Source organism: Hippopotamus amphibius, chromosome 14 (genome assembly GCF_030028045.1).
Source record: "Hippopotamus amphibius kiboko isolate mHipAmp2 chromosome 14, mHipAmp2.hap2, whole genome shotgun sequence".
NCBI lineage: Eukaryota > Metazoa > Chordata > Mammalia > Artiodactyla > Hippopotamidae > Hippopotamus > Hippopotamus amphibius.
This window is the reverse complement of record NC_080199.1, coordinates 60,222,091-60,247,598: the sequence shown is the minus strand read 5'-3', so window position 1 is coordinate 60,247,598 and position 25,508 is coordinate 60,222,091. Positions and strand designations below refer to the sequence as shown.

Genomic DNA, 25,508 nt, shown 5'->3' with positions numbered 1-25,508 from the left:
CTTTGTTACCTCCATTCTGCTGTTGAGCCCATCCCCTGGGCTTCTTATTTTGGGTAATGTATTTTGCAGTCCTAAATTTCCACTGGTCCTTCTTTATGTCTTCTATTTCTTTGCTAAGATTTTTCTGCTCCTTTGCAGAGGCATTTTATTTTTCCCTTTGTTTCAACTGCATTCATAATTGCTTGTGGAAGCATTTTTATCATGAAAGCTGTAAAATCTTTGTCAGATGATAACATCTCTGCCATAACAGTGCTGTCATCTGTTGATTATCTTTTCACATTCATTCTGGTTCTTGGTAGAATGAGTGATTTGTTTTTTTTTTTTGGCTGAAACCTGGACATTTCTGGTATTATGTTATGAGACTCTGGATCCTATTTCAACTTTCTGTTTTAGCTGGCTTTTTTTGACACGGCTCTGGCAGGGAAAGAGGGGTTACCACCTTGTTACTACTGTGTAAATGCAGATTCCAACTTGGTGTCAGCTGACTGGGGTGGGGGTGGAAATCCAGGCTCCCCATGCGGGCTCCACTGACACCATAGGAGGGGATGGGATCGTTCTTAGCTGGTGGGGATGAAATTCCTGACTCCCAACTTGGCCTTCTCTGATACCATCCCAGAGGAGGTGAAAGTCTAGCTGCCTACTCCATCTTTGCAGGCATGGGTAGGGGTGGGGCCACAGGTTTTCTGTAGTATTTAGCTGGAGTAGAGCCTTTAATGTCTAAAAGTTTTCCATCTCACTAGGCTGCCCCTTTTCGGGTCCTTTGACTGAAGTAAGCAAGCTTTCATTGGGACTTTTTTTCCTTAATTTCTGCCCATTAGCATTTCTGATTTCCAACTACTTCACCTCCAAGTCTGAGAAAGATAAGGCAAAAGAAGAAAACCCAGTGGACTCACCACCACTGTCATTCCTAGTCCCAAGGAGCCCAGCTGGTCTGAATTATTCTCTCCACCTTTCAGTGTTCTCATGCTTATTTTATAAATTATATATATATACACACACACACACACACTCTCTCTCTCCTCAATAGACTATAGGCTTCACGAGAGCAGGGACCTTTTTGTTCTTTTCTCTATCCATCACCTAGACTATACAGCCTGGCAAAGAGTACTAGTCAATCATCATTTGATAATGAAAGGAGAAGATGTAGTATAAAATCCACCCCCTCACGAAGATTCTTATATTCGTCTAGTTCATGGCTATGGTCCTTCTCTTTGAAGTTAAAGAACTTATCTCATGATGTGACACCTTTAATAACTAATACCAGTGTGTTCTCTGGTGACTGACTCTTGTCCTGCTGCTTACTTGCCACATATTGAGGTATGATACCCTAACTAGACACAAAGACCATGAGGGTAGACAACTACATACACAGTTCCCACTAGGAACTCTGCTGGGGATAGAAATAGGACGAGGAATAAGACAGCCATGGTCCCTGCCATCACTAAGCTTGAAATCTTCCCTGGCACCCAGCACAAGACTTCGCCCTTGGTAAGAACTCAACTGGCTTGCCTACTAAATCAGTGGTCCCCAACCCCCCGGCCGGTCCTCAGCCTGTTAGGAACCTGGCCGCACAGCAGGACGTGAGCAGCAGGCTGGAGGGTGAAGCGTCATCTGCTGCTCCCCACTGCTCCCCATCAGTCACATGACCACCTGACCCCCCCCCCGCCCCCTCCGTGGAAAAACTGTCTTCCACAAAACTGGTCTCAGGTTGGGGACCGCTGTGTTAAATGACATTAGAAAATTCTGGCCAGTCTGGGATACAGAGGAAAGAGAACTATAAGCATCTTTAAATTCATGGAATATTATTAAGTTAATAACAGTGCATTTTTATAGTGTACCAGAATTGAAATAATACTAGCTTCTATACACAGGTAGTAAGTGTTTCTACTGACATTAGCTCATAGATTTCTCATAAAACCCCATGAAGGGAGATGGGAACTATTGTTTTTAATATATGAAAAGACTCAAACTCAGGGATGTTAAGTGACTTGTCCAATATCAAACAGTCAGGAGGTGAGCTGGAAAGATTTGAAACTAGATCTGCAGTTTGCAGTGCTTCAAAGCCTACTTATTTTTAAAAGATTTTTTTTGATGTGAACCATTTTTAAAGTCTTTATTGAATTTGTTATAATATTGCTTCTGTTTTATGTTTTGCTTTTTTGACCCCACGGTATGTGGGATCTTAGCTCCCCGACCAGGAATTAAACCCACACTCCCTGCACTGGAAGGTGAAATCTTAACCACTGGACTGCCAGGGAAGTCCCCAAAGTCTACTTTTTAAGAATACAGAATGCTGCTTCAATTCTGGAAATTATTATTCAGTTATACAATGTTTCCCGGTACCTCTCGGAGCTGTTCCACCAGTTCTTTTTCTTCTCTCATCTGTTCCATCTTCCTCCGAATCGTAAACTGTGGGTCTATAGATTCCAAATTTCTCTGCGGTCTTAGAAACACTATAACAGAAAGGGGAAAAAGCCTTTATGGAGTGTCTAGTACAGGTTGCTATATCGGGCTGCTCATATTTGAATCAAATAGTTTATTTATCCCAAATAATTCATTCACCACTCACAAAACAAGAAATTATGACTTCACGTGAAAAGCTTGATTCGAGTGTTCTAGACAAGATTATGTTTTCAGTTATTCTGGGTTGAGTGGACGAACGATCAGCCAAATCCAGGAAAGGGCTTGGTCATCCTTGGCACCATTCCAGACCCCTTCTCTGTCATTTTTCCACTGCTTTTAATTCCAAGTTTTCACCTACACTCCAGGTTTCACAATCCTTTCATTAACTTTGGATACTTTGTTTCAAATAGTAAGACAGAACTGATTGACATGTTACAAACAAGCACAGGTTAAGGATTTCCTTGGGGGGGGGGGGGCGGGGGGGGGGGCGGGTTAGGAACTAAGTGATGATATACACCATCCACTACTCAGAAACTATCTGAGTGTGGAGGGGAAAACTCTGCCTTCTATCACATCACTGACAGCGCGTCCCAAAAGTCAGCTCTTCAGAGATGACCATAGACTCCTTTTAGAAAACCTGTCAAGATGTGAGGCAGTTTTAAGAGATCATCTTTGGCTGCAGGTCCTTAAAATGACAACCTCCAGGAAGAGCAACTCACAGTGGCAACTCTGGAAGGAGTTAAGCCTCTGGCTGCAGAGAAGATAAATGCTCTCAAGTTTTGAAGGATGACATCTTTTAAAGACTAATAAAGAAGGTACAAAATATTCTATGTATGGGCAGAGTGATTATTGCAATTTTTATTAGGATACAAAGCCCAGGGAGGATTTAAACTTGAATCTTTTTCTTTCTTGAGATTCTCAAGACTGTCAGCTTTCCATGCACACCAGAGGGAGCAAAGAGAGGTTAAGAGCTGTAGTTGGTTCCCTGTGTCCCACAGATTTTCAGATTGGGAGGGATGAGGTGGGAGGATTGGCGGGGGTGGGGGGGTCTTCAGAAAATATGGGGCAGAGAACTCCAATTTTAAAAATCAATACCATGTAGAAGGCTGCACTGACATACTGCAATTCTAGTAGTTTCCATCATCATATCTTCAATAATGTAGAATAAGAAGATTATGCAACGTTTATTCTATTCTGACATCACATTTGCTATGAGCCACTTTAAAAGCTATTTCAATTTATTCATTTTTAATTAAATATGGTTTATAAATATACTTGGACTAAAAGAAAACTGGAGTCCACCATATAATCAATTATCGCACATTCACCCAACTGTGTCATTTTAATCTCAATTTATATCTTTGAACCAAAACACTTTAATAAATGTCTCGCACTATACTTCTCACATCTCAGTATTTTCTTTTTAAATCAGTTCTAGGATATTTGAATCAGCATTCTGGTGCTCTATAGAGGACCAGAAAGTTGAAACATCTTAAGAAATCCTTGATTTACATAAGATAATGGAGCAAGGGAATGATCTATTGTACATGTAACACCTTCTAGAACCTCAGAGAGAAGTCAGCCTGGGGCCTGGGCTTTTGTCTCAAGCCACCTAAGGAAGTCACAGGCAGAAAGAGCCAAAGTCTTGTCATCAAGACCAACAAAAACCAAACCCCACAGGATGTGAGACCAATTGTTTCAAAAATAAAGGCAAGGCAGGCAAAGGAAGTAGGGTAGACCAACCAGTAGGGAGAGATGAGAAATTCACAGACTAAAGGGAAATGAGGAAGAATCTGACAAAATAAGAAGCACTGAAGAACCTGGAAATGAATTAAATTTTCCTTTGCAAATTTATTGAGCCCAACCAAAAAAATCTACCCATTTAAACAAAGCGACTAGAAGAGATATATATTAAAATGTGAAGTTTAGAAATAATCCACACAACCAAAGAAAAGAAGTCAACCAAATTTACCAAAAAAGTCAAGAAATGTGGACTTAGTTGAGTAATACACACACTGGCCAGCAAGGGGAGCCCCAGCACCATTTCAACAAATGCAATGTTTTCTTTGGCCGTTTTTTTTCCTTTGCCTTTTTTTTCTGGGGGCAATCTTATCTAATACTACATGTTTAATATTTTCAATATGTTTTTATTGGCAAATTTCATTCTGAATACGAGGCTATCAGGAAGTTAAATTAACCATTAGCTTTTGGTTAACAGCACACTATTCAAGTATCTATGCTCTGTTAGAGCTCTATGTGAGATAACAAGATAACGCAATGGTGCCTGGGTTTTAATTTCCTGGCATTGCTTTTCATCTTAAATTCCCATATGTCTCAGAAAACACGAAATGCGTGCTTGGGTATTTGCTTTATGAATGTAAGCAGTCAAAAACTGTTAAAACATATGTGAACTGTTATTTTAAAAGTGAACATGTCAAATGTACATAAAATAATTGGAAACCTGACTATAATACTACTAGTTTTCTAAACAGATTAATTATTGTAGAATATATGACAATTTAAAATGAACTATTTAGACTAACACCAAATCTACAGAGCATGTAAGTTTGTTGTGAGAGAATAATATTAGCAGGACCATTATGGTAGTTCTGATTATATTATCCACAGTTTTTTTTTCTTTCAAGTCATATTTAAATAAGAAATGCAGTGACCAGCCTGGTCAAAGCTTTAGGAAACTGATCTACGGAGGAATTATTCTGGTTTTCCTTTATTTCATATCACTACAGTTCAAGAACTCCCCTACTTAATTCAAGGGAATAAAAGTTTAGCTTGAGGCTATAAGACAATATTAAAAGCCGTCCTGTTAGTAACTGTCTTTCAAATCAAATGCCATACTGATTGTGTAAATAAGAAGGAAAAAAAGAAGAGCAAGAGAGCAGAGTGAAGGTATGTATGAGTGTGTGTGTGTGCGCGTGTGTGTGTGTGTGTGTGTGTGTGTGTGTGTGTATAGACACATATACATGCCTAAGGGGTAGGAAGAGATGAGGAAACAGGTGATTTAAGATGCAGGAAAAAATGAGTCCTGCTTAGCTGTTTAATTACTATACATCAAATAACATTCAAAGAATTTAGGATGGTTTGCTCATATTTGCTATTTCTCTAGCTGAAGAGGCAAATTTCTAAGCAAAGACTCTGCAGGGAACGGTGAATATGCTTAATATAAAATTCACCCTTGCAGGTACAGGTCAAATTCCACTGATTCTTCCATTATCTCTACCTTCTCCTTCACTCTCCTCCACATCTTCATCCCTGACCTGGGTGAGGTCTGTCAGCTGTGAACATACAACATTCTGTATCTGTGTCCCATGGCATTCATCCCTCTCTGTCTTACAGTATTAGATCTGCTTTTCTCCAATAGGACTCTGTAAGAGTTTGTGTTTGTTTCCAATTTAAACCTGTACCCCTGCCCCACAGAGCAGTGTGTTAGATGAGCAAACAAATAAATGTTTCAAAAACTCCCTCATTCAAAGATAAGTTTAAATGGAGAAAACCTTGTCAGAGACTACCCTACCCTGATAATCAGTCATCTCGATTTTTTTAATATGAAAAATCTCCCAAAACTTAGTCGTCAGGTCTGAATGCATAAGACTCTGAAATGAAAGTTCCATGCGGGCAGAGATCTAATCTGCCTTTTTCAGATCTGTATCCACAGCAACATCATGCCTAACAGGTAGGAGGCACTCAATAGATATTTAAGGATGTGCACAAGAAACTTTTTCTAAATGTTGTAAAAGGTATCTTTCAGTTAAGTAAAGAAAACCCACTCCTCTAAAAGTTGCCTAAAATGCTATTCATTTAATTATTACACGAAAGGAACTTTGCATAGGCATTATCAGTCTATATTATTAACCTTTGTTATCTAAATGTAACTCTAGATTTCTTCTCTGAGGACATATGAGGCTTCGGAATTTAGCTCTCAACTTCTCCTTGGAAATGAAAACCTGGACTGGGTGTGAGGTTGAAGACATACAAATTCAAAGGCAGTAATATGGTGGCTTTGAAAAAGTGTCATGAGCTGTAGATCCAGGTTAAAGTGACTCAGAAATCTCATTAGTGCACTCATTTATTCCCTCTGTTACCCAAAAATGAATTCTATGAATCCTCTGCCCTCAAAATGCTCAAATTTCCTCTCTAAGGTCTTGGGCAGTTTATTTAACCCAGTGGTTTTCACCTACTTAAACATAACATAAAATTGGTAAAAAAAAAAAAAGAAAGAAAGAAAAGAAAGAAATCCATGCAAAGAGTCTATGCTACAACAAATAAATTAGCATTTCTGAGTGTGGGGTACAGGCAGCTATTGTTTGAAAAATGTCCAGGTGATTCTACTATGAAGCCAGGTTGAGAAACACTGAAACACCTCTCATCTCACAGCTTCAGTTTCCTCATTTTTGTAATGGGGAAAATAATACCTAGAAGTGCAAGGTTCACTTTCCAGTGATAGTTTAAAGATCAATTTAAGTAAGTATAAATTAGCACCCACCACAAATTCATTGCAAATGAAAAAGGGAAAATAATTCAAAGGAAGATGGGAACGATTTTAATTTCAAAACGAAGGGGGAAAGGAAAGAAAGATGCAAAGTGGTAAAAGGGCACAAGAGAAGGAGCAGAAGTGAAGTTTTCAAGTAAGAACAACTTGAAGTGAAGCTGCCCCATCCAGCTCCAGAGGCAGACAGACATACAGACACACGTCCACATCCTTTCCCATCCATTTTAGGAGGCAGAACTTTGGGGATTATGGGAATTCAAACTCCCAAGGACCTTCTAGCCAGTTTGCCACTTTTGATTTCTTTGAAGAATGAGTTTCAGGCAAAATAGGGGATTTGAAATGAGATATATGTGAAACAAAATATTACAAAGCAATATTTATTATTTTAAATGTATTTCTTTAAATAAAATTTAAATTTTCCTTAAATACTAAAATTCAAATAAAAGGGTAATTTTAATATAAAGCAAGATAGTGAACCAAAATTTTACCAAAAATAACTAATAAACAATATAAATGAAAGGCAAGCTACATTATGCTGGCTTGAGCTGGCAGTATGATGCCATGTATTTACCCAGGGTGAGATAGCTGCAGATACTGGATAATGGAGGATTATGAGGAAACAAAACTGATGGGGTAAATCAGCTCTGAAATGCAACGAGAGGCCACCGAATAGGATCTACTGTTTCAGAGGAACCAGTAAGAACACTACAAAAGTAGGCTGTATTCCTCTTCCAGCCTTAGCTCCTATACTTGGGGATGCATATAGTGCTTCTTCATTAATTTAAAAAATGTATTGGAAAATGTATTCAAATGAGAAGCACAAAGAGAATGAAGACTGTATTTGAAAGGTCAAATCTGGGAACCTACACAAGTATTTGCAAAGATTTCTGCTGTCAGAAAATTATCAGATAATTAATAGAAAGTTATCCCTTGCCCAGGGAATATTGTACACAAATTGCAACCAGGGAAAAAATAACAACTCTCCAATATCTGACATGGTTAACCCAGGTAGATGAAAACTGAGAACAATCCCTTCATTTCGTGTGTGTGTGGTTGGTGGTGGCGGGGGTGGGGAGGGGGTGGTAAAGCATAACAGCGACACGTGAATCCTTGGAATTTTCACTCAAAAAAAAAAAAAAAATTCCAGATAAGTATTGCAAGGTTATTTTATTTTCAGAAAGATTTTCACAATGATTATTTTCTATGGAGATCTTAGGACTTTCAATAAAAAGAAGGCAGTCTGGCTTAGTAGCTTGCACAAAGAATTCTCATTAACTATAGATGAAGGCAGACATGGTGGAGAGGAGATGATTGGAGAGTCAGGAGCCCTGGGCATGGCCCCACCTCCCCCTCTACCTAGCAGTGGGATCCAGACAGGTCACCTCTCCTTTCTCATTTCAGTTGGTTCATTCTATAAAGAGAGAAATTTTACTGCTACGTAAGATGTCTACATCTTACTCAGCTTTAAAAAAAAAAAGTCTTTGATTTTAGATATCACGCCTAAGGAAATACCAAATCACACATAAATCTTTCATTCTAGGCTTTATTTCCTCTAAACAACATCAGACCCATAAAGAGCCATGCTTTCTGAAAAACAGAAATGCTTCTCTCCCCTTTTTATTTTTAAGTAAAGGAACAGGTTTATCAAGAAGGTTTCCATTTATGCTTCTTCAACTTCCAGAATTTAAAATGGGATGATATAAGAAACTTTGGTTTTCTTGTTGTTTAATCACACTTGTTTTCTGTTAAAAATTTTTAGCTATCTATAAAATAATAAAATTCCTTTTGTAACTAACCTGCCAAGATATACATTATCTTTCTACACAAGGAAGTCTGGAAAAGCATTTTTTTGGTTGCATTTTGACCAGAAATCACAGCAAATGTTTTAAATATATGGTTTCTATTTATTACATATAACATATTGATACTTAGATGAAAAAAATAAGTATTATCAGAAAATACAACTTCTTATTGTGTTTGCATCGTGGTCTTACCCCATATATCACTTCTCTTCCCTAGAAATCATACTCCCTATTTCATGTAACATTATTTTTATCACTTGGTATCTTGCAGTAAAATGCCTAAAATCTGAACTAACAGATGAGTATGGAGATTCAGATGTCTGAGGTAGTATGTCTAAATAACTATATTTTATTTTCATCTTTTTGGCTACTTCAGATATTTAATGGCATGAAATCAAATGACAACCACATTAATCCTAGCTAAGTGTCCTCAATTTTTTATTTGCACATTTGGTTGTCAAGCCCGGTTACCATTCTTGAATATTATGTAGATGAAATTACACTCAAAAGGGCTGAAGGTATCAAAAGTCAAAATGTGCAAATAATTTGCAAAAAAAAAAAAAAAATCAAGTGATTTATCTTCATTTTTAGAAAATTTTCACTTCTAACTATTTTTAGTGCACTCCTCTCAGATCAGCCATGGTATGTCTTAACTACTTTAAAATTTTCATATGGTAAGCATAGATAATAAAAGATGATACTCCAAAAGCATTTAGTTCAGAAGCAGGAGCAGCAGAGATTATTCAAGTGTACAAACCCCAAATTTTTATAAACAAGCAAACACACCAAAACAAACAAAAAACCCAAAATGCCCAAGCAGAAAGTATAGAGAAGAAATTATACAGTCCTTCCAAAATTCAGAATATTCAAGATAATTAAATGTAGTTTGACAAACTGCCAGATAACAATGCACATGCACTTTTCTGGACTTTCCAGGTTTACTATTATCTCTTATATCAGGCATGCAGGAGAATACACTCTATCTTCAGCTGCACAGAAATGAATGTTCAGTATATTCATTCACTGGCTTATTAATGAGCACATGGAAGAATAGGTACAAAGCCACCTACCATTGTCACTGTCTCCTTCAGATGGAACACTGTAGCTAGAGTTGTCCCATGTTTGTGCCTGTGTAAGTTTGTTGAAGGAGATAGGAGGAAGAGTGAGGGCTGGGTCTGCAGGAAAGCGAGAGAGCCAGTCCGCGTACAGTTGCACAAGGACCAGGAAAAACCAAAGGGGCAGCAGCATTTCACAAATGGCATAAGGATTGTATGGAAATGAAGCGAATTTCATATTATGGGATTTAATTTCAAATGTACAATATAGGAGAAGAATGAAAGATGGCGCATGGAATAAAAAGAATGATAAAAAACTGAGTGTTAGTACTTATCGATCATATACTTTGCATGCAGTTAATATCGTTAATCATTAACAGTTCGAAAGCCCACAGACAGAGTACTAATGAATCATGTCAGCAGAAAGAAGGAGTACCCATAGATTATGCAGATAAAAAGCAAAAGACCTACCAGATACCTTTTCCAAAGATGTTCTACATAACTAACAATCTTAGCAAATATGATTCACACAAAAAATCTGGTTACATAGACAAAGCTTAATATATGTAAATACGTCTATTATTTAGAAATAAAGCTATTATAGAATCAGTGTTTACTGTTGGTGAATGTTCTTCCCAAGGCAATATAAAATTTCTCTTTAAAGACATCTGTAAGTCTGCTGGCATGCTTTATTGATAACTGAATCTAGCCAACTCTGCTCAATCTCTGACACACAGGTATACCTCTCAATACCGTCTTAGATATTGATCAGTATAAAACTAATTTTGGACACTAGTAGAGTCTCTTTAACAGCGAACCTAATTAACCAATAGATGTCAATCAATTCAAAGCATTCTAAGTTGGTCATTTACGAAACAATGACTCTTTTTTTTGTACTAACCACCCATATAGTAATTTTTGATGTTTAGGAAATATCTACATAATTTTTATTCAGTCATAAGGCTGGGCCAGTAAAATACATGGACATGATTCTAGTAATGAATATTTGGGTATATACAGTTGTCTTTCTTTGGAGGAAAACACATGAAAAAATTTTCTTTTGACGAAAACTATCAGCCTACTTTAAGAATCTAAGTTTCTATTCCAACTTGCTGATTGGAGCAGTCTATTTCTATTTATAACACAGAAATCACATGAATTCATATACTTAACCTTAAAATAAAAATTAAATCACTTTTTAAAGTTCCAAAGCTACTCAATCAAAAAGAACATCTCTCTTTTTTATTCATATGATTGTCAATTAAGATTACTGTACATATTATTTTCTAGAAAATGTGAAAAATACACACTATAATATTTTAATATTTTATTTAGTTATTAAATAAAAATTTTAAAATTCCCAATACATGATGCTAGTTCCAACATGCCACTTGAAGTTCCTGAAGAAAAATCAGCATTATTTACAACAACCGAGCTCCACAAAGCTTTCAACAACTAGTACAATTTCCACACTGGTTAGTCAGCATCATAGAAAGGTTGGAAGCTAGGAGAGGAAATTATCTTTGTTTCTTGCCATTCAAAACAAATATTTCATTTATTTTTCACCACTACAAACAATCTGAAATGGTTCAACTGTGCAGGTACAAGGTTGATAAGCTGACTTTGGATACCATAAAAATAATTGAAAAAGTCATGGAGACAATTTTACAACTAAGTTGCAAAGATGCACATTCAAAAGAACATTATTCTTTGGAGATTCTTTCCACTTTTGATCTGCTCAATTATAAGATATTTTTAAATTGTGTAAAACTGAGGTAAGGGATTATGAGAAAGTCTGTAGCCCAACATGAGGTCCTCAGTGCATAGAGAACATTTCTGGCAGACCATCACTCAAGGCATGGATGCCTCTGTTCCTCCCAGCGCAACCTGAGACCTTGGAAATGGAAGCCCAGCCCAGATCTGGCTGCATACGCTCAGTTCCACGAATGGTGAGGCCGGACATTTGAGTCCTGTTTCGTGCACACGTTGGCTCTCCATAAACACCTCCTAACCCTTGCCACACCCAAGCATCTTCTCAAATGCACTGCCTCACAGCGCATTCAAAATGCCAGGAAACCATTACACCTGGCCACATGTTACCCATCAATCAACTTTCTCCAAAAATGAAGAAACATTCCTTTATAAAAAGTCACTTTCAGTTTTTTCCTATGGGTACCCTTTCTCAAAATACACACATGTAACTTCAACTGTTGCCACAATGCTTTACTAAAAAACCCAAGAACATCTGAGTTCTTTACTACCTTTTGCTAAAGTGTCTGAGTCCTTTTTTAGCACTTACTGAAAAGCATTTGAGTGTATACAAAAGACCTAAGAATCAAAAATATTAAAAAACAAAGAAGCACCTAAAAGAAGGAAGATTGTGCTAGAACTTTGTATGTGGAGAAATCAGAAGAACCAAATTTTTCTAGACATAGCCCTTTTTAAAATCAGTAGTTATTTTGCACATTGCTATAATTTCCATATGTGAATATACTAATAGTAAGTTAAATAAAGTAGGTGATATAAGCAGAAATGCTCTTAAAAATGTTTCCTGATCACTCATGTAAGCCTTGGAATGACCACCCTGTCATATGAGTCAATACACAGACCTTACCAAAGCTCAGAGAGCAAATGAGGGGTGTCTTAGCAAAGAGTCACCACCCTTAACTCAGCAAGGTACGAGGAACCACTGCAGCAAAGGGGTAGCTATTTTATCAACAGAAAACTTCTTCCCCACTTACATGCCCCAACATCTTTTTCTTTGCTACGATTCAAAAGAAGGTAAGATAATCTGGCCTCCCCAAGCTGTAGCGTGGTTCTGATGCCGGGACTCAAACTCCCCAGAGTTGACAAGGCTACTCACACTATAACGTATGCATTTAAACAGCTAAAGAGAAACTCCTGAGTTGTTCACACATGCAAGAATGCTGAGGTTTCAATTTACCTGATCGAGGCTTCAGGCCGAACAGAGCTGGGCTGGTGTTGGTAGGAGAGATGGCAGGGGAGTTCTCTCTAATCTGTGGTGTTAGAAGGAAAGGACATTTTTTAAAGAACTGGAGCAGAACTATGCTTGCTTCTCTGTGATCGAGGAGTAATGATAAAACCACGACTTCCTTGCATTTGCTGCTGTGAGGAAGTCCTGACTAAAATATATGATAATTGATGCATCTTCACACTGCAAATGATTTATGCGGTAGAATCAACAGAATGTTGTTTTGGGGGAGATCCGTTCCATTTTGTATGCGCTCATTATAAAAATAGTTCATAATTGTGTGATACTAGCAATCCTTTTCTGCTCCAGTACAGATGTGTGCATTCACGTGCAGGCACACAGACACACAAGCACACACTCACATCGACCTCACCGAGGGCACATCTGATAAAAAATCTGATAACACAGTGAGATGAGGAAACAGATAACACTGAACAGATGTCTCAGCTATAGGGAAACCACGCACTGAATCATTTATGGATAACAAGACATTCTAAATGTTGCCTATTTGAGCTATTTTCACTTTGTTTTCTATAAAAATGTTCCCATATTTGGTTTTCAAAATATATCTTCTAAAATGAGTCTTTAATTATGGATAGGGCCAGAGCAGGCTATGAGAGCTGATGAGAGATTCCCTCAGAGATTCTGCAATACAATTAACTCATGAATCATGACAGTCTCCGATTATAGATTTCTGTGCAAGATAGTCCAATTTAGGCTTCACAAAATACCACAGGTTTCATCTATCTTCAGGAAACTTACCTCATTGGGAGAATACTCGCTCCCATTATTCTGTAATGTTAGATCATTTTGCACCTTAAGGAAGAAAAAAATGCATGATATGTTCCATCAGACTATAAAATTATTGAGGCAAGAACTGAGTCTTTCTAACTTCCATCATATCCCTGGCACACAGGGGCGCAATGAATAATATGCTGAGTTAATTAATTAGTAGTTAAGTAGGCCTACTTACATTTTCTAAATATATGCAGCTATATTCACAGAAAAATACATCTAAAATACCACACGAACTAAGAAAGGGATTTCTCAGAGCAAAGAGCTCAGCCCAAAGGACCTGTGAACATCAGCTTTCCTTGCTAGGTTACCAAGCAACCTGCAGGCTCCCACCTGTTGGGAGCATAAGGGTGTTTTAGAAATGGTCCAAGGCAGTAGTTCCCAAATACACGAAATCCCATCGGGAGCTTTTTTAATAAATACACATGCCTGGACCTAGGAAAATCTTATGCTGTCAATTCAATATCAGTTTGCTTTGGCAACCAATGGGGGAAATGCGATAGTTTATTTTACCCAGATGTACCTTCTTTATAAGGTAATCAAGAACCCCACTGAGGGAATTCCCTGGTGGTCCAGTGGTTAGGACTCTGTGCTTTCACTGCTGAAGGCCCGGGTTTGATCCTTGGTTATGGAACTAAGATCCCATAAGCCGTGAGGCATGGCCAAAAAAAACCCCCCACTGATCCACCCTAATAAAAATTTTGGTGATACCTAATATAAACATCTTCATATATATATCAGCAAACTAGTATAAATTTAAGATGTCTGTTCCTATTCCTATTGTTGAGGAGCGCTATTAAAAAAATATTCCCAACTGTGACAAAGCCAAGGGAATCATATTTTTAGAATAAAACGTCATTACTTTCCCCACCCAATTAAATGTCTTAACTGCTAACAAGTAACCTGCAGGTTTCATTCTCTCTGTAAGAAACTCCTACCTCTAATTTTCCCTATTGTACCCCAACATCCTTCCCTACTGGATATTATTTATATATGAGAGTTAATTTGCAATGCTTCCTGAATGGATGCCAGTGCTACCCAAACTTGATGTGGACAGTCATCTAAAGTGGGTTAAAAGTCAGATGATGTGATGCGCTGATCATTACAAGCCATTTCATAATCTTGGTCTCACCTATATAACTGGGCACCCGCCTGTCGCTCAGTGTTTCTGTCCAGTTCATGCTTTGTGCTGATTCGATCATGGCCATGCTGCCTTGCTCCCCACAGCCTCCTGGGATCCATCCACGTCCAAACCGCCCCCCACATCTAGATTAATTTCCCTTTCCTTAAACTATGATCCCTTCCCCAGTATCCCAGAGCACCCAAAACACTCAGGATTATGGACCATGTCACATTCTTCTCTAAGTTTTCTCAATATTTAAGCCTTCTTTCTGCTACAATTCTTTTTAAATTTTTTTGACGTGAACCATTTAAAAGTATTGAATTTGTTACAACATTGCTTCTGTTTTATGTTTTTTGGTTTTTGGCCAGGAGGTATGTGGGATCTTAGCTCCCTGACCACCTGTACCCCCTGCATTGGAAGGCAAAGTCTCAAGCACTGGATTGCCAGGGAAGTCTCTCTGCCACAAATTTTAAAATGCCTTACAAGTGAGGGTAACTTCATCTCCTTCCTATCCCAGTCTCTGACACCAAAAACAAGGCTGAATCTAGCACAAGAACTCAACAAATACTGGCTAATTGATTCAAGATTATGCTAAAGATATTGCTTTCTTCCTGAATGTGATGGAAGGGAGAATATAGAAATAACTGAACCATAAAGGAGGGTCCCACTTAAGTTCTGCATAATCATCAGTACTGGCCTTGCTAATAATCCACCACTTTCTTTTCTTTTCCTCCCCCTTGTGACTTCTTTTCTCCACCAGAGCCAGCAATTCCCTCTCCCTTTTTAGAGTGTCTGTCATGGGCAGAGAATTGCCCAAAGAAGGAAGACAACAAGTAAGAATTCCTTATACCAAACATGACTCCTCATTCAACCAAAACTGGAAAAAAAAAAAAAAAACATATTAACATTGTAAATCAGAGATGGAACGGAGATCTTTTTTTTCCTAGAGGCTTGGTGTCTCCTGAAATCATGTACACAGAAGGGCATCTATTTTACTGGAATCAAAAGTGGATCTGCAGCAGGATTCTAACATGGTCCCAAAGTACCTCTTCACTGACTGACTGTTAGTTGCAAGGGGAAAATAGAACAGTACTTAGACGGTGGAGAAATCAGGTTCCACCTCGAGTGGGTAAGCAAATTAATGTCACCCATGAAGCACAGATGTACACAGTGTGCCCCCAAATGTGGTACCCTGAGAAGGACATCACATCACCTGTCCCGTATCCCAAAGAGGAATGCAGGGACTCAATCTAATCATGAGAAAATATGAGGGATTTCTGTCCCACAAAATAAGGGGCAGTCCATTTAAAATAAAAAAAAAGAGGACCACTATATTCTTCAAAATTTTAAGGTCATAAAAAATCAAAGAAAGTTTACGGAAATGTTCCGGAATAAAGGAGACTATAGGTCCCTGACAACTGTTGCCTCCAGACTGGATCCTACACTGAAGGGGAAAAAAGTGCTATGAAAAATGTCATTAGATCAACCTAAATATTTGGAATATGGATAGCAGATTAGATGAAAATACTTTATCAATGTAAATTTATGAAGTTGATAACTGAAATGGGGTTATATAAGATAAAATCCCTATTCTCAGGAAAGGTACACTGAAATGTTTAGGGAAAAGGATGATGATATACAAAACTTATCCTTTGATTTTCAGAAAAAGAACTATGTGTGTGGAAGAAAAGAGAGAGATACTATGAATGCAGTAAAATGTTAATCACAGGTAAATCTAGGTAAAAGGTTATACTTTTTTGTAACCTTTTACAGAATCTTTTAATTGTTTTCAACGTTTCATAAATTTAAAATTATTTACAAACAAGAAGCTTAAAAGAAGTGAGTCTACACAGAATCAAAAGCAGCATGTCTCTAAAGGACAGCTGGATGAAATGGTCCCAGGGCAGCCTTGAAATAAGAGGCTTCCTCATGTCCCACTATTGAGTCATTCAGTGATGCCTCCACCGGGGTAAGGACCACACCAATAACAATCACAAAGCAGAATAACTGTAACAGCTAACATTCAGGTGCCCGGATTGTGAGATTGATTCCAATTTGTAGAAAATAAAGGTGAAGTTACAGAGGGAGCCCACAGGAGTCCATAGTTAGCAAGTCTTTGAGATAGGGCCAAAACTTAACCTAATTCCAAGTCATTGCACTCAACTATGAAACCATACTCTCCGGGAACGTGGGTTTTTCAATTACAGTTCCTTTCCTCCTTATTTAACACAGAGACTTAGCTACTTAAGAGTGTGAAACTGTTTTACTATGGTACATGTTCAGACACCTCACAGGACACAAATTGGTTGTTCTGAAATTAGTCATCCTAAGCCCATTCAGTAAGAAGGGATGAAACAGGTTGTAACCGATGTTTAACTCCCATGTCACTGGCTCAAACCTATCTCTCTACGCCTGTGTCTTTGGGACCTTCCAGGCTTATCTCTAGTTTTAGGTCAAAACTGCTTTCTCTACAGCCACCCAAATTTCACGCTATGTAGCTACCTAATCTACCCATACTCTGTCCCCAAATTCCCCCACCAGTTTCTCTTTGCTGGAGTCTCTTAATCCTCCTAGGCACTTGCCAAATCGCTTGTTCTTGTCTTTCAAGTCTTTCCTAGTTTACGTTCATCTGGTCAGCTCACAGGATTCTTCTGCGGCTGTAAAACTTCCATCAGATGACCCTACCTCCAGTTTCTGACACAGCAGATTCCCCTGTGGGACATAGTTGTCGTGGCCTGACTTAAGACTGTCTGATATAAAAAATTTAGAGAATGTAGTGGAAACAACCAACTCTCATCTTTAATGGGAGCTGAAGTAAAACAGATAAGCAGGAAAACTAAAGAAACTAAAAGTATAAAAAAATTTGAAAACTAGCTCTTGAACATATTTGAATACTGATCTCACTAATGAACGTTCTACCCCACAGTAAATCTTGATAGAATACGGCGGACACTCTTCTAGGGCAGAATATTGCACCAGAGCTCTGGTTACTTCAAAAGCAACTTTACCTCACATTCTGCAGATGCCTCCAACTGTATCTGACCACTGTAGGAATTAGAGAAAAAAAAATGATATAAAGTGGAATTTAAATCAAAAATATTTCAATGTAAAAAGAGAAAATATATTGTTATAAAAAGGTCAACATACTTTAGTGTAGAGTCTTGTAATTCCAAGTCTTCTGCTGAGTCCATAGGATAAAAGTTTACAACACTTCTCTCTGTAATATCTGTGCTTAATCTAAAGAGTACAGGGGAAAAAGTGTTACCAAATTCATTAAACTTCTAATAAATCCTACTGCTTTTAGTCATATATTTAAAAGTTATGTTTATTGTAAGGGTTGAGTAATGAACGGTTTATGGCAGAAATTTCAAACTACATGGTATTTTCCTACCATGTGCCAAATATAATGTAATGTAGTTTTCATATAATATAATTTTCCATCTTTGGAAATTCTGGTATCAAAATCCAACTTATTTGAAATATACTAGTAATTTCTGATAAGGTCATAATATTCATAGGTAGCACACACAAAATTTTTCTTTTTCTTTTTGGCTGTGTTGGGTCTTCAGTGCTGTAACACAGGCTTTCTCTAGTTATGGTGAGCAGGGGCTACCCTTTGTTGTAGTACGTGGGCTTCTCATTGTGGTGACTTCTGTTGCAGAGCACGGGCTCTGGGTGCACGGGCTCTGGGTGCACGGGCTGCAGTAGTTGCAGCCTCAAGCTTAGCAGCTGTGACTTGTTGGGTCTAGAGCACAGGCTCAGTAGTTGCGGTGCACAGGCTTATAGCTGCTCCACGGCATGTGGGATCTTCCCAGACCAAGGCTCGAACCCATGTCTCCTGCACTGGCAGGTGGATTCTTAACCACTAGGACCAGGGAAGTCCCAGCACACACTAAATTTTATTCTAGAACTTTATTAGTTTACAGAAGTAAAGCTGTTCTACACTGTACATGTCCTATATTATATCATGGTATAGGTACCAAGGGCATTTGTTTTAATAGGAAGATCTCTTTGATAGACCCTAACAGTCTTGGTTTAAAAAATAAGAATTCATAAGCAATTTGAATTTTTATTTCTGAAATTGTCTTACAGTTTCTGAATTTCCGTAATTTTAAGAGTTGAAATTTTTTTAAGATCTATAAAACAAAGAATTTCTATAAGTTATATACAAGTTATAAAGCTATTTTAAAAGATAGGGATAAGTTCATATTATGCATGCCCATTGAAAATGGTATCAAACCAACCATCAGAAATCCCGAAGAGAAGAAATCAGCACAAAGGCAAAACAGGATAGTAATATTCCACCAAATTTTTTGATGTTAAGGTTGTATGAAAGGTAAAACTCTAAAGTTTAATCCTATAATCAGCAGCTTGATCAAAACAAAGAAATCTGGATCTAGGAAATATGAGATAGAGGAAAACCTTAATGTGTATATAAACTTTTTATTACGATCATTCAAGCATCTAGACATAAGTGACCCCCTGAAGTGCCCTCTCTTCATCAGGAGCAAAAACAGGACTCTTTCTTTACCCCTGTTACACTGGTGCACAGACACATAATTATCCAGTCAGCACTGTCATATTATAATATCTATTTCAGGACGCACAACAAGGACCGCGAGCAGCCAAATTCGTGGGTTATTTTAGGCAGGAAATCAAATCCATATAAAGTTTCACAACAGAATATAATTTTAAAATAACAATCCCTAAAGATGCACATCAACCATCCCTTGGAAGGTTACTCAAGGCTGTTTTCTCCCACACCCACCATGTTGCCTTGCTCGACATCCTTGGCAACTCATTGCCTCAGACCTTTCCACTTCCCATGAAAGATGATGCAACTGAGGCCCAGAGTGGGGAGGCACACCTTCCAGGTGACCTCGCTCTTGCACTGGGTTCCAGTACCACACTCCCTGGCCACTGCTGTTTCTGCCAAACAAGGCTGTTCTTTTTCACTTTGGCACTCACAAATTAATCTTGAATATATAAGAAAAGTTTACTGGAAAAGTGATACAAAATGTAAAAAGGTAGAAATATTCAAATGATATAAAGTTTGAGCCCAAATGGGGCCTTCTCTCTGTCATATCATGTCTTCGAGGCTCCGTCTTGGACTCACATTTCCTTCCCATAGATATGCTTGCCCTTGAGAGCCTCATCTCCTTATACAGCTTCTGTTACAGCAGCACCTTAGGAAAGTAACTTCTAAATCTAAGTCTCAAAGCCCCAGACCTAAACATCTAGTAGCTGAAAGGACATTTTCACATTGCCACCTTGGATTCTATTCAGTAGGTCCTAAACTGACCCCAGTAGGTCCTAAACTGACCCCCATATCCTCCTCCTCAAACCTGCTGTGCCTCCTGGTTCCCCATCTCAGATGGAGACTGAGGGGTCAGGTCTAAAACACCTTGGACTGTTCCCTTCCATCCTCACCACCCACTTCAAATAATCACCGAAGAACTACCACAGTACTTACCACTGTGTATCTACAATATTTAAAATTATAAAACAGTAATTTAAAAATTCCAACAGAAAAAAATCCATCTTACTATATTTCTTCCTAGTTTTAATTTTTCCTAAGCTTTTTATACATTTGGCCCCTAATTCTATTTATATCATTGGGATCAAACTTTATGCATTATTTTATACTTTTTAAAGTTAACATTATATGATGAGCAATCTAAAATATATTGGAATGTTTAAAAGAACATGTTATTGGTCATATACTCCATCTTATTAACGACCAAATTTACTTAAGTATCTCCAAATTCTTAGATCATTTCCTTTTTTCCAAATATGTGCTATTAAAAACACCTCTCCCCCCACAACTGCTCTTCATATCTCTTTGTCCCTTAGGATACGTTTTTAGAATCCAATCAGAAGGTTTATATCTATTTTTAGACTATAGTTACATACTACAAGGATGCCTTCTGGAGTGGTTGTGCCAATTTATCTTTCCACCAGCAGTTTATTTATTATTTCAGATCTCCACAACACTAAAAGATAAGTACTTACAGTCCATCTTATAGATGAGAAAACTGGGGTACAGAGAAGTTATATAACTTACCCAGATGAAGCGGTGTTAGAGCTGGGTTTGCAACCAGTGTCTGGTTGATTAAGGTATGTTCTTCTCCAGCCATGCTATTTCCCCATTCCTTATAATTTCTCTCTCTCTCTCTCTCTCACACTCACACACACACACACACACACAAAAGCTCTCTTTTCCCTGTTTCCTGCTCTCTCATGGACTTTGCTGGTTTAGGATGTGAAATTCAGCTTTTTAAGGAACACACCTTGGTTAGGTGCTTACTAAAAAGCCAGACTCTGAGTCAAACATTGGGGAGAACTAATAACATGAATAATCATATTTTTAAACCATCATTACCTCCCTCTACATATAAAACAAAGTCTCAGCTCCTCAACACAGCATCCAAAGTCACGCTTGCATCATCCCCAAAGGCCCTTCTGGTGAGTCTCAGTCCTGCCTGCACATCAGAAGCACTGGCAGAACTTTTAAAAAATAAAACTGGCCAGACCCCCAGCACCACAAGTAGTGTCAGGCAGGGTGTCTGTGTTTTGAAACTTCTACAAACGATACTGAAGCACAGCCAGCATGGAGAACACCTTTTTTGCCTAAGATTCTCCAAGTCTGCTCCATTCTTTTTGACCACTGTGCCTTTGCATAAGCTTTAAATTCAATCCAGAATTTGCTTTCTCCTTAAAAATGCCAGCTATTAAAGGTCTGGGTAAAATATTCCAACCTTCAGGAAGGCCGGCAGAGCTATCTTCCCTTTTCCATCTGGGGTCAGGCATTCACTCTAGTTTATCACTTTCCCCCTCCATTTCAAGCACTTAAATCAATTACACGTATAAATCACTACTCAAAGCGACATCTATTACTACAGTTTAAGTTCTTAGAAGGAAGAGCCATGTCTTGTTCCTCTTTATATATCCCCCAAGGTGCACAATGCAGGTTTCTCCATTCTCTAAGCACTCAAGTGAGGTCTACAGAATCGAAATGCTTTTCAAATCAACTGCTAAAGATTTGCAGCCATACTCAACCCAACCTGTGACTATTCTTTTAGAGGCAGACAGCAGTGGTGATGTACTCTCATGGGCACTCTGGGACTCACTAATCACCCTGTTTATAAATTCCCAGAATGTGGTGTGATTTCCACGCTCATCACATTATCAACATAAGACCACATTATCTCCACATTTAAAATCCCAGGACCACTGAACAGTTTACCAGGGATAAGCTTTGGATCTATTTCTCTATCAGTATGGTAGTTATTACCTCATACCAGGTATACTGCCTTACTGAAAAATATCTCATCCATGGGAATTCCCTTATCCTCAGCTGAGAAACCAAAAAAATATACCTACATATATATTGCCTATTATTGACAATGACTAATTCAATTAAAAAATTATCTGGGGGCTTCCGTGGTGGTGCAGTGGTTGAGAATCCGCCTGCCAATGCAGGGGACACGGGTTCGATCCCTGGAAGATCCCACATGCCACAGAGCAACTAAGCTCATGCGCCACAACTATTGAGCCTGTGCTTTAGAGCCCGTGAGCCACAACTACTGAGCCCATGTGCTGCAACTACTGAAGCCCACGCACCTAGAGCCCGTGCTCCTCAACAAGAGAAGCCACAGCAATGAGGAGCGCGCACACCACAATGAAGAGCAGCCCCCACTCACCACAACTAAAAACAAAGCCCATGCACAGCAAAAAAAGACCCAACACAGCCAATAAAATAAATTAATTAATTAATTAAAAAAATTATCTTGTCACCTCAATCTTTAGAAATATTTCATTTAGTTAACATACATTTGGCATCACCAGAAGTAAATATGGTGGTACTTGATCAACCAAGTCTTTCCTTTTTGAAAATTCTTTTATATTTCTATATTCCAGGGGTTTAAACTTCAAGCAATATAAAATATGCACTTTGACCATATTTCTGTCGTTTAAGAATTATACAGAAATTGCCCTATGAACTGCATGAAACGTAAATGAATTTCATGAAGGGATGGGAAAGGGGGGACTGATCTCTATCTCTCCAGAAGCCTGACTCTTCCACTTATGGATCCTGGGAAAACAGGCAGTTAAAATGACTTTTCTTCGTTAGTGGTTACTGGTGAGTCCATACTGTGTGTATAAATATGTTAAAAATTGAGATAATGAAACAAGGCACTCAATAAATGAGAGTGCATTCTTAAACACATGAAACCTGGCCAAGGAAAGACAGAAATACCTGCTGGGTTCTTGCAGCAAATCCACTGCTCCTCTCAGCTGTTCAATCATTGCTGTATCCATGTCCTGGTCTTTGGATGAACTTCTTCTGCAACAGGACATCAAGCTTTAGACTGAAAATGATCACTAGAACATGAATAGCTCTTAAATTCTTAAGAGCAAACTTATAAAAATCCATCCAACATTACAAAAATGATTTTGACAAACTCAACATTTTAATGAAGATGTGTCAGTACCCTGTGGGGTGGGCTGCCAGAGTGTGGGGAGCCCGCTTGACTTGTAGAGCAGCTCGCACAAAGTCTCAATGCCCGTGGGCCCCCACCTGCTCATTTGTAAAACCAGGGCAATGGACTCGCTGAGTGATCCCCACACTGTGCTTTCCTGAGCCCTGGGGCGGAATCCACAGGAGTGCTCAGCGAGGGCAGGTCTGCACTACTTCCAACTCCAGTTCAACCAGCCCGGCTCAGTTTCATTGCCTTCATGCAATATGGGACTTCAGTGTGGGATTCTGGTTCTCAGTCCAGGCTCTTTAAGCAGCAAAATCATCTGCAGTGCTTAAAAAATGTGCCAGGTGTGATACTCCCAAGTAGGTCTTTCTGGGGCTTGGACATTTTATTAAGCTCTGTAGGTGATACCAATTTACAGGCAGGGTTGAAAACAATAGATATAAGCTTGAGAATGGAATTTCCAAAGCTTTACACAGTTTAAAAACTCTTTCCCTATAAAATCCTTTTCCCTATAATTCTATAATCAAGCTAGTCCTCCAAGGTATCACAGAAATATATCCAACAAATAGCTGGTTATACTGGACAGTGATCTGAAAGGAACTCCACAATGTTTTTAAAGGGCAAGAGAGATTTGATCATGGCTCCTGCTTTCCACTACAGAGTATAAGCCAATGTCTTTCTGTAAGTGCAGAAACTTTTTTAACAATGGAGTAAATTCTCACTAAGCAGAGATCCCTCATGAGGTTTGATGGTAGGTCCAGGCCTACATGCCAGATCATGGAAAACCAAATCCTAGGAACCAAAAATCTACCCTATGGTCCAAACTCAATCCCCCTGGAAATGGTTCAATGTCTGATAGATCACTTATACTCCCCGCCACCCCCACAAAGCTGGCCAAGTAAATCTTTACATGCAATAGAGTTGAAGGGTTATCCACCTGGAATGAGATTCCTTGGGTTCAATCCCAACCCTCTGTAACCCCGGGGCAAGATAATCAATCTCCCCATGTCTCCGTTTTGTCATCAGTGAAATGGAGGATGACAAGAGAATTTATAGGATTGTTGTAAAGAAGAAATGAGTTACTACCTGTGAAGTATTTAGGACCATGCCTGGCAGGTGGTATTTAATAAATGTTAGCTATTACAAACACTAGACTTAAGACCAATGGATTTCTCAGGTCTTGAACATGAAGATTCTGGGGAAAGAAGTCGGAATAGGACCACATATCATTTTAGGTCCAGTTGCCAGTTTGTTCAGATAAATGAACGCAAGCTAGAATCTCCAGTCTAGAAATTCTATCTAATTTCCTGAATCACATTCTACCTACAGCCTCAAATCAGATGAAACTCAAGGCTAAGGAAGAGGTATGACCTTGCACTGTATGGCTCCGATGCTATGACAGTAAGCACCACACAGAGGGAAACTTGCAACTTCTGATCAATATCGTTAAGATATCAGCTTGCCTAAAGAAAAGCAGACCAAAATTCTATAGTGACAGGGTTGCCATTCCACTTGAAACATGAACTTTACAGGATGGTGGCTCATCACCAGCCCTCGGTACTCACATCCCCTCAGATGGCCAGTGCGCGTCCTCTTCTATCCGTAACAGTTCTTCACAGGCCTCAGTCCTTTCCTGTGGACAGAACACATGGGTCTTCTGAGAGCCACTGGCTATAACAGCCAACAGTCTAAACCTCCCCCGTCCATGTTCACAGCAGCACGACTCACAAAAGCCAAAAGGTGGAAACAACCCAAGTGTCCATGGATGGATGAATGGAGAAAATGTGGTCTATACAGTCAATGGAATATCATTCAGCCTTTAAAAGGAAGGAAATTCTGACACATGTTACAACATAGATGAACCCTGAGGACATCATGCTAAATGAAATGAGTCACAAAAAGAAAAATACTACACAAAAAAAAAAAAAAAAGAAAAATACTGTATGGTGCCACTCACATGAGGTTCCTAGAGTAGTCAAATTCATAAAGACAGAAAGTAGAATGGTAGTTGCCAGAGAAGAGGGGAGACAGGCTTGGGAAGTTGTTTAACGGGTAAAGAGTCTCAGTTTTACAAGATGAAAAGAGTTTTGGAGATGGACGATGATAATGGCTACACAACAATGTGAAGTACTTACCACTGAATTGTACACTTAAAAAATGGCTAAGATGGTAAGTTTTATGTCATATGTATGTTGCAACAATTAAAAATAAAATAAAATTTTAAAAGAGAAAAAAAGAAAACCTGGCCCAGGACCGCAATACCTGTTAACTTAGAAACGAGTCAGAAATGCAAAGCTTAACTTGGTTCCTTATTGCCCTCTTAGCACCTCCTCACGTTGACAGAT

At 38.6% G+C, this 25,508-nt stretch overlaps 1 protein-coding gene across 4 annotated transcripts in view; it reads right to left on the bottom strand.

Annotated features, from left to right (window-relative positions):
* LRCH1 (leucine rich repeats and calponin homology domain containing 1) overlaps positions 1–25,508 on the bottom strand; it is a 180,470-nt gene that overhangs the window by 21,642 nt on the left and 133,320 nt on the right. For 3 of the 4 annotated variants that reach the window (XM_057707150.1, XM_057707147.1, XM_057707149.1), the window contains exons 10-16: positions 24,729–24,796; positions 22,938–23,024; positions 17,825–17,914; positions 17,686–17,722; positions 13,522–13,575; positions 12,712–12,784; positions 2,344–2,453 (exon numbers count right to left, since the gene is read on the bottom strand). In XM_057707150.1, coding sequence (XP_057563133.1) covers positions 2,344–2,453; positions 12,712–12,784; positions 13,522–13,575; positions 17,686–17,722; positions 17,825–17,914; positions 22,938–23,024; positions 24,729–24,796 — 519 coding nt within the window. The remainder of the gene's footprint in view (positions 1–2,343; positions 2,454–12,711; positions 12,785–13,521; positions 13,576–17,685; positions 17,723–17,824; positions 17,915–22,937; positions 23,025–24,728; positions 24,797–25,508) is intronic. The other variant, XM_057707148.1, reaches the window with a different exon arrangement.